The sequence below is a fragment of the Pygocentrus nattereri genome, chromosome 12 (assembly GCF_015220715.1).
Source record: "Pygocentrus nattereri isolate fPygNat1 chromosome 12, fPygNat1.pri, whole genome shotgun sequence".
Lineage (NCBI taxonomy): Eukaryota > Metazoa > Chordata > Actinopteri > Characiformes > Serrasalmidae > Pygocentrus > Pygocentrus nattereri.
In genome coordinates, this window is record NC_051222.1 from 31791374 (window position 1) to 31800813 (window position 9440).

Below are 9440 nucleotides of genomic sequence, written 5' to 3' on the forward strand. Positions count from 1 at the left end.
AACAAGTATCACTTAACTTACTCCTGTGGCCTGGTTGAAGTGCCTCCACTCCTGTGCTGTGGCCTGGTTGAAGTGCCTCTGCTCACTGGCTACTTTATTGGAAACCTCCCTTGTGTTTCCACCCTTGGCCACTTTATTAGAAATACCCCTTGTGCTTCCACTCACTGGCCACCTTGTTCGAAACACCTCCCTTGTGCTTCTGTTAACTGGCTACTTTTTTAGAAACACCTACTTTATACTTCCACTCACTGGCCACTTTAGTAAAGACACCACCAATCAGGCCACAGTAGCTGCTGACTGATTCAAATGACTGATTAGGAGAAATGAGAGTCAGCTGAGCTGGTCTGATAGCCCACTCTCAGCTCCACTCTGTAACCTCCACCTTTAGGCCCTCTGTGAAGGACCGAGCAGAGAGAGAGAGAGAGAGAGTCTACACTCAGGTAACGGACAGCAAACAAATCCAATTTGATCCGGTTTCATAAAGGGCTTGTTGACTGAATCCCAGTGTGATGGAAAGCCATTTAGCCTGAGTTTATATGTTTTTACATCATGCATTCATTTAAAGGAGCATTTAAAACATTTTTATGTCAGGAAAGTGTGTGTGTGTGTGTGTGTGTGTGTGTGTGTGTGTGTGTGTTAAGGTCTGGCATAGACGATGGCATACAGACATGGAGGAAGACCCCCAGTGTCTTCTTGTAGAGTTCAGGAGGCCTCAGGTTTGATGTACTCTTACAGCTCCACATTGATTCACAATGGCCACTTTATTAGAAACACCTTCCTTATGTTTACAGATGGCTCTATTATACAGGTGAGCATTTACAGCGTGTAGCCCATCTGTTTCTGTTTATTATCCTCAGTGTCGGTGTCAGTGGTCAGTTCCTGACCACACAGCTGCTGTGTCACTACTATGTCAGTGTCACTTAGTGTGGTCCCCCACGAAAAAAATATCTGGACAGTGGTGGTCCATTTCAACAGAAAAGCTACAAAGCTCAAATTGCTAATAAGTGGTACGTAAGGCATGTGGATGTGTTCTGACCGTTCAGTGTATAAGAAGGGAAATGTTTCTCTGTGTTTCCCAGAAATACAGACCACTCATGTGTCCCTGCAGGCCAGTCCACCCTGCAGCGCCTCCTATGGGATCCTTCAGGAGGAAAAGAAGGAGAAGAATAGCTCCCTTCAGGTACAACACAGAAGAAAATGAGCATTACTGACGAACATGGAAACTCCTGATGTGCCAGACTAAAGATCTTGTGCAAGACTAGAGACACTTCTGTTTTAAAAGGATATTGAGTCACTTTATTGCTTACCTGAATCACTAATTGACAATTCTAGTTACACAGATGTTTAAATGTGTTCTCCTGTTGACAGGAGCAGCTTATTGAAAAAGACCAGTACATCACCCGGCTGCAGGAAACACTTCGGTTAGAGAGGGAGAAGGTATGACAAACCGTTATAAGCAGTCTCAGATAGCATGTGGATGTGGGACACTCCTGACAAACGTATGGCACTGCTGGCTCACTGGCAACCCTGGCAAACTAGCCGACATATCGCTGCTGTCGGAACAAAACCGTGTATCTCCAAAATGGTAACTTTGCAGGAGAAGGAAAAATTATGCTTTAATGCAAGTCAATGAAACCAAACATTTTCCAGGACATTTTGGGCTGTTTCTTTTGGTTTATTAATCATGAAATTTACATACAATGTAAAGGACAACAGGTTCAAAACATTTAAAATGTTTGTATGATACTAAACCTGGGTGTTATATTAAAAATCCAGCAAAGCTTGAATGAAAAATAAGATGTAAATATGATAAAAGACGACTTAAAAACCACTGATCAGACCTATCTAAGCCCATTCATCCAAAGAAGCATTTGTGAGGTCAGATGCTGATGTTGGACGAGAGGGCCTGGCTCACAGTCTGTTCTAGCCCCATTCTTTCTGTAATATGTGTAAAGGCAGGCTGCATGGCTAGGTGCTTGATTTTATACACCTGTTCCAGTGAGACTCAATGAAACATCTGAAGTCATTGATTAAAATATGTGTCCCAATAGTTTTGCCCCTATAGAGTATATTGGTCCTTTATTGGTCATTGGAACAATATTCAAAGGGTGAACTTGGTACATGTTTACTGTTTGCCTGCCAGAACAAAATTAACCTAATTAGAAAGAAAAACAGATTTTGGGTCCCTGGGTCTTTAAGTAGCCCAGCACGATCTGTCAACACTGCCTCAACACTATTAAATATCCTAGTATTCAATTTAACTCCAATTTGGTTTAAAATGATTTGTGGCTTAAAATTTTGTGCTCATTAAACACCAAATAGCAAGTTAACATTTCAGCAACAGTTTCAGATAAAGTCATTGTGGTCATTCTGCAGCAGGATGGAAGCAGTAAGTGAGCGTGGGCCATGACTGGGCCAGCACTCGTTTGCTGTGTGAGGGTTGACTGTCACTCTGTTTTCTCCCTAGTTTATTTAACTAATACCACCTGCTATCAGTCACAACCCAGCATCTGGGAGGGTGAGGGTTAGCATGTGGTCCTCTGAAACACATGAACCTCTACCACATCTGATCACCGCTAACCCAACATCAATGGACAGCTCAAGATGCTTGGAGAACACTGACCGCCAGCCATTTGTCAGTTAACAGAAGCCTGTATTGACTGTTTTTGCGCTAAGTAATTGGCGCCTTTTGGACTCCTGGTCATGGATGGCTGTGGCAGCTCCGGGGATCAGGCTACAGGGCCAACATGTATAAGTTGCAATTCGAGCCAAACCTTGTTGTTTTTGGCCACAATGTGCAGGGTTGAACAGAGAGTTGACACCAGACTGTTGTTACAGGGCAGTCGTGGGCTGGAGGTTAGGGAACTGGCCCTGGAACTGGAAGGTTGCTGGTTCAATCCCCAGTGCTGCCAGTCTGTGACAGAGGTGTCCTCGAGCAAGACACCTAACCCCCAATTGCTCCCCGGGCACCATGGATAGGGCTGCCCACCACTCCGGGCAAGTGTGCTCACTGCCCCCTAGTGTGTGTGTAGTCACTAGTGTGTATGTGGTGTTTCACTTCACGGATGGGTTAAATGCAGAGGTGGAATTTCCCCGTTTGTGGGATTAAAAAAGTATCACTTATTGCTTGTTCAGTAGCATGTGTGTCTAATTATTTCTGCCTCTTTTTCTGTATATTTTTGTATCTGCAGAACGTGAAGCTGCAGTCTCGATTTAACCAGCAGGGGTTGGAGCTGAGGCGCAGAGAGCAGCACGCCAACAGAATGAGAGAAAAACTCTTTCAGTTCACTGACCGGCACAGAGACCGTGGAGCGTGTAAGACGCAATAAAAACAACTGATACTGCACATACTTACCGGCCTGGATCAGTGTCTGGCTTCAGGAAACAAGAAGAACCACTGAAGTGATGTTTGTCCTTTTATAGTATCTTTGTATCAACTTATGGAGGAACTCCACTGATTTTTTTTATATATATTATAAAGTAAATCATGAAGATAAAAGTCCTTCAGAGTGGTTTGGTGTGAAATGCTCTGTTCTAGAGACACTTACTGAGTCAGAACTGGTGGTGAGGAGTTTAATGCCCAGTGGTTAGTGGTTATGAAAATGCTGCATGATGTCCAGGACATTGATTTATGAGAAGGTTTTAGCTTGAGTTTTTTAAATCCTTCATGGGTGCATGCAGGAAGTAAGAAGACAGAAACGCCCTCAAAGAAAATGTATTTTTTCAGATTTATGGTTGATTTACCATCAACATTACATATAAAACAGGAGACTCGTGTAGGTTCACTGGTGGTTCTGGATAGTAGATAAAGTGGCTGTATCTGTGCTGTAGACATGGTGACGTCTGGTTCCCATCACCACCACTGTAAAGAGATCTGCTGAGTCAGCAAGTTTCTCTACAGTGAACCATTTCACACAAACCCCCTGTTTGTCTCATTTTAAACCAATGGATTACTAAACTTTTTGAGAAAGTGCCCTTTTGATTCAGCCTGAAATACAAACATACATTTTTGAAACCTTTTCCTTTCTGTTCATGTTAAGCACGATTCACCGTAGCATAAAGAAAACAAAACAAAACATCACCATACACCAGGAGACAGGAGACGATCACATTAACCTATAACATCATGTTTCTCCTCTGGTTTCCACCACCATCTTCAGAGACCCTCAGTAATCCTGCATTTCACTCACTAGTACCTCACAGTGCAGAAGGAGGCTATGTTACTGTTTCTCATTCACATTGACTTTAATGACAGTTTGAAACGAGTTCAAACTGCATCATGTTAAAGTGAACATGATTAAAAAGAATAACGTTGTTTTTTCTGTTTTTCTGCAGCCATAGAGGTCATTAACGCTCTTCCAAAGCCATCAGGACGAAGGGAGCCTGTGTCCAGGACTGCAAGGGCTGATGGGAGGTGCTCTATCTCACTGACACTGTGTGTTCCTGTCTTTCTTTCTGACTGTCTTTGTCTCTGACTCTGTCACATCCTCACGCTGCCTCTAGCTCGCGCTCTCTCTCTCTCTCTGACTCTATCACTCTGACTTACACTGTCTAATTCTCTTCCTCTCTGTCTCTCTCTTTCTCTTTGTGTGTCTCTCTGTGTTTGTCTGTCTCTGTGTCTCTCTTTCTGTCTCTTCCTTACTCACTCTCTTTGTGTGTTTGTCTCTGTCTTTCTTTCTGTGTGTGTCTCTCTTACACTCTCTTTTTGTGTTTCTCTGACTCTGTGTCTGTCTGTCTGTCTGTCTGTCTCTGACTCACTGTGTGTCTCTCTCTCTCTAAAGGAAAGAGCAGGCTGTACAGCTGATGCTGGAAAGGAGGGAGGCGGAGCTTAGAGAGTCTATGAAGCTCCGCCACAGCCTCACGACTCTACTGCACGCGCTCAGAACTGACATGCAGCAAGTGAGACGGAGCCGGTTTATTTATATCTACTATTCCTCATTTTTCTTTGGAAATTGGAGGAATAATTTGATCAGAACATTTTAAACAACCCCAAGCTCCAAACATACATGGTTTCTATCACTGTATGAGACTGTTATTTATTAGTTTAATTTAGTAGCTGTTAGCAGTATCAGTGGTCGCCTTAAAGTCCGAACTGTGTCTGCACTTTTGTTCGTTTGTCTTCACCACCCCTGAAGGTGGTTAGAGTGACCCCAAAGTCACCCCAAGACGCATTACACCCCCACTCACATACTCATTTTAATGCGTGTCCAAACAGGGCCTGAGATTGATGCTGTGCTCTGTTCTGTCTGGATGTTGTGACCAAGTGAAGTTTCAGCCCTTACTTTTAGAACCTGTGGTCAGACCCTGCAGGACAGCGTGGATGCGGAGGAGGAGGAGCAGCAGCAGCAGCAAGTGGACACCAGCTGGCTGGTCCAGTCAGAGCAGTCACTCGGTGATCATGTGACAGGGGGTGTGGTTCTGGAGTGGACGGAGGTGAAGAAGAGACTGAGGGAGCTGCAGTCCAAGAGTAAGAGCTATAATTTTTCCTTTTTTTTGTATCAAAAAATCATAATTTATTTTCACGCAACCGTTTTCCAACCCCAGAGAATTAAAGAGCTTGTTTTTGCTACTGTGACTAATTCATTTAAAAAGTTATACAGGCGGAAACACTTCTTATAACTTCAGGCTGAATGGGTGGAGCTAAAGTGCTGTAGGCTGAGTTGGTGGATACACTGTATGTAAATGTCATTTTGTGACATCACAAAAACAAATGATTCAAAACTGGTTGTCTTCACAGCCCAGTTTCCATAAATGGACTGGGGAGTCTTTTATTTTGGAAAAAAGTGGAAACAATTTTTATGAAATGAGCCAATTAAGGCAAAAAATCAGATTTGATTATTGATCTATTAACATAAACGTAGCATAACTAGTTTAACATTAACGCTGTAAAGCAACATCTGAAGTTTGTTTTTGTATTGAAAGCGTCTGTTAACGATGGCTGCATTTGTGTGCCAAGTGTGGCTGTAATTTGTGGATTTGTTATGCTCGTGTGAACGTTTAGGCACCGTTGCCGTGAGGACGGATCAGGAGAAGTTCCTGGCTCAGCTTGAAGAGGAGCTGGAGCAGAGCAGAGAGTTGGTCCGAGTTCAGCAGCAGCTACTGCAGGTCTTAAACTTAGTGTTATACACCCAGTATGGCCAACACTTCCTCCAAACAAGCCTATATAGAAACAAATATTGTGTGGCCATTTTATTAGAAACACCAGTTTTGTATCTTCATTGGCCGTTTAATCAGAAACACCAATCATATTGTTTTATACTGTAGGTTCACATTTAGACTACAGTGAAACGGTCACCAACCCTAGTCCTGGAGATCTACCTTCCTGTAGAGTCTAGTTCTAGCCACAGTTTGTCACACCTGCTAATGAACTTCTAGTCCCTGATTGGCTGGTTCAGATGCATTTGTGTTAGGTTCGGAGGGGGCGGTGTGTTGGATGCAAGTTGGACATAAACTCCTGAGGACAGTAGATCTCCAGGAAATCACTAATAAAGTGCTGAGTGTATGTTTAACAGAGGTTGGTCACTGACCCGTCTCCTCCCTCTCACTACCCTTTATTTTAGTTGGATATTGATGTGGCTACCAGATAGATCACTGACCACTTACTTTAGGTTGGCACTGTGAGTCTTCTATTGTAAATGCATCTCTTTTACTCTTTCTCTTCTCTTCTCTTCTCTTCTCAGGACAACGTGGACTCTCCTCTTCCAGCTGCTTTGATTGACTCCTATTATCTGGAAGAATGGGAACGGCTTCAGGACCAGTGGGTGGAGCTTAAACATCAGAGGCGGAGCTTCCAGCAAGAGAGGCAGGCTTTCACTGAAGCTGCAATCCGATTGGGCCATGAGGTGAGATTTTTTTTTAAAATCCCTGCTGTTTAGTGGTTGAGATGTGAATTGAGTCTTTCAGAGAGGTTTGGTGTGAAATGGTTCATTATAGAGACTCGGATCTCTTCACAGTGGTGTTGGTGGGAACCAGGGGTCACAATGTCTTCAACACATACAGCCATTTTATTTACTGTCCAGAACCACCGGTGAGCCTACACGTGTATATAGGGAATGGTGATGATGGTAAAATAGTGGAAAGTCTGAATGGGGATTCGGTATTCTCACTACGAGGGTGTTCTGATGGCGACTTCTTCGACAAACTGAGTATTCCCAGAGTACAATAGGGCACAATATTCAGTTTTCAGAAGGGGCAAAGTATTCCAAATAAGACATCAGAGTATTCCCAACAAGGAAGCGAAGTATATCCAGTGAGTGTGAGTAATATTTTCAGTGGAGAAGCCCAGTATTTCTACTGGGGGGGGTGTGAGATTCCAATTAAGGACGTGCAGTATTCCCATTGAGGGGGCACAGTGTTGACACTCTGAGAGCACACAGCATTTCCCATGAGAGGATTCTGCATTTTCACAGAGGGGCTCAAACCGTTCCGAACGAAATGGGTTACTATACCAACTGATGAGGGCACAGTATTTACTCTGAAGATTCAGAATTCCCAAGCTAATGGGAGCCATATTCCCATGGAGGGGTGCAGCATTCCCAAAAAATGGCAGCAGTGTTCTATTCCAGTTTAGACCCCTGTTCTGGTGAGTGCCAGGCTGTGTTGTATATCTAGAACACTGTATTTCTACATCTTGACCATCAGTGGTGAACTTAATGAGAATAATGTATCACTATTGTCTCAACCACCAACCATATGGACCTCTTTTCATTCCCCATTAGGGATTAGAATATGTTCTGTAATATTCCCACAATATGTCCACTTCTTGAGGCAGTATGGAAAATGGGTGTTAAGTGGCTGAAGTAATAATGTAAACTGTGTGTGTGTGTGTGTGTGTGTGTGTGTGTGTGTAGAGGTGTGTGTTTCAGCAGCAGAAGGCGGCCCTCATGAAGCAGCAGTTCCTCACTACGTCTCCAATAATGAAGACCAGCCACTCAAACAGGAGGGAGAGCACAGCACTCGGAGAGCTGCGTACGTATGAAGCGCTGCACCAGCACCACCGTGAACAAACACAGGCTGAACAGCTTCACACTCACTGACTACAGCTCTGTGTGTGTGTGTGTGTGTGTGTGTGTGTGTGTGTGTGTGTGTGTGTGTGTAGGAGTGGCAGCTCCAGATAGCCTGGCTCTGTCCCCCTGTGCTCCTATCACTCCCTCTTCTGAGGGGTCAGAGGTCACGCCTAGGTCAGCTCAGAACATTATGACCCCCAGCACTCCGGAACTTTACTCTGTTCTACAGCTCAACTACTGCAGGTTCTCTCTCTCTCTCTCTCTCTCTCTCTCTCTCTCTCTCTCTCTCTCTCTCTCTCTCTCTCTCTCTCTCTCTCTCTCTACCTCTCTCTCTCTCTACCTCTCTCTCTCTCTACCTCTCTCTCTCTCTCTCTCTACCTCTCTTTCTCTCTCTCTCTACCTCTCTCTCTCTCTCTCTCTCTACCTCTCTCTCTCTCTCTCTCTACCTCTCTCTCTACCTCTCTCTCTCTACCTCTCTCTGTCTGTCTCTCTGTCTCTCTAACGCTATCTCTCTCTCTCAGGTCAGTGGAGAGTCCTCCTCCTTTTCAGAAGGAGCCACTGGAAGGAGTTTTCAGCCCTGAGCACCAAAACATGGATGATTGGCCTTTTTAGTCCAAACCCAGGCCTGTCTGTATGTGTATTTATCACTTTGTGGGGACCAGATCCTCTCTGTGCTGAGCTCATGACATTACTGCTGTCTGTGAGGCTGCAGCTTTTATTATAAGCAGTAAAAGTGGCCAAAGCTGCTGATTTGGTTGGGGTAAGGTTGGGTGAAGCATGGCAGCATTTGCACACTTTACACTCAGTAGTTTATACTTGTTTATGTGAATGGTTTCTTGCGCCAGTTCTCTCTGAATTTATGTATTGACTAAATAAAATTCTTGACATTATCAGCGTCGTGTATTATGTTTGACTGGTTGTGCTTCAGAAATCTTGCCGTTTTTATTTTTTGGTGCTGACTCAAAACCCGGTAATCAAATGATGGTGCGACTATTGATAAAGTTGATTTGTATCAGAAATCAACTAATTTTCCCTCTGTGACATTTGAACGAAACATGGCATGAGGGGCTCTGAGCTAGCATTGCTTAGCGTTTTTCTCTCCATGATAGGTGGGAGGGATGACGGGGGTGAAACATGATATTAACTGGAATTCCAAAATTTCTGCACAGTTAAGTGGTTAAGATGTAAACAGTCAGACTTCAAATCACCAGTGAATTGGCAGTGGTCAATTTTAAACCCCCTCTTTGAAAGTATGTGTTGTGCGGAGTGAGGAGCTGAACTTTTCTCTTCTCTCCTGTCACTGACGGCGGGCCGGGTCGCCTACAGAGCACCACTAGTAGTCTGTTCATGAAGTGATGTTTCCCTTTTCGTAGATTCGGGTCCGTTTCAACCACCACCCCTTGCAACTCCGTTCCAAGGATTTAGGGTGACACT

General features: G+C 44.1%; 1 protein-coding gene across 2 annotated transcripts; it reads left to right on the plus strand.

Moving 5' to 3' along the window:
- The first annotated feature begins 331 nt into the window (after positions 1 to 331).
- On the plus strand, positions 332 to 8896 carry si:ch211-286b5.4 (afadin- and alpha-actinin-binding protein B). 2 transcript variants are annotated; one of them, XM_017712786.2, is made up of 13 exons: positions 332 to 440; positions 642 to 716; positions 1080 to 1180; positions 1369 to 1437; positions 3192 to 3315; positions 4336 to 4414; positions 4782 to 4899; positions 5302 to 5467; positions 6002 to 6105; positions 6681 to 6842; positions 7851 to 7968; positions 8099 to 8249; positions 8528 to 8896. In XM_017712786.2, exons 2-13 carry the CDS (start codon positions 656 to 658, stop codon positions 8616 to 8618), a joined length of 1344 nt encoding a protein of 447 aa, XP_017568275.2. In that variant the 5' UTR covers positions 332 to 440; positions 642 to 655; the 3' UTR covers positions 8619 to 8896. The 2 variants fall into 2 exon arrangements, with proteins under 2 accessions (XP_017568275.2, XP_017568276.2); XM_017712787.2 differs by having other exon boundaries at positions 1375 to 1437.
- The last annotated feature ends 544 nt before the right edge of the window (positions 8897 to 9440 follow it).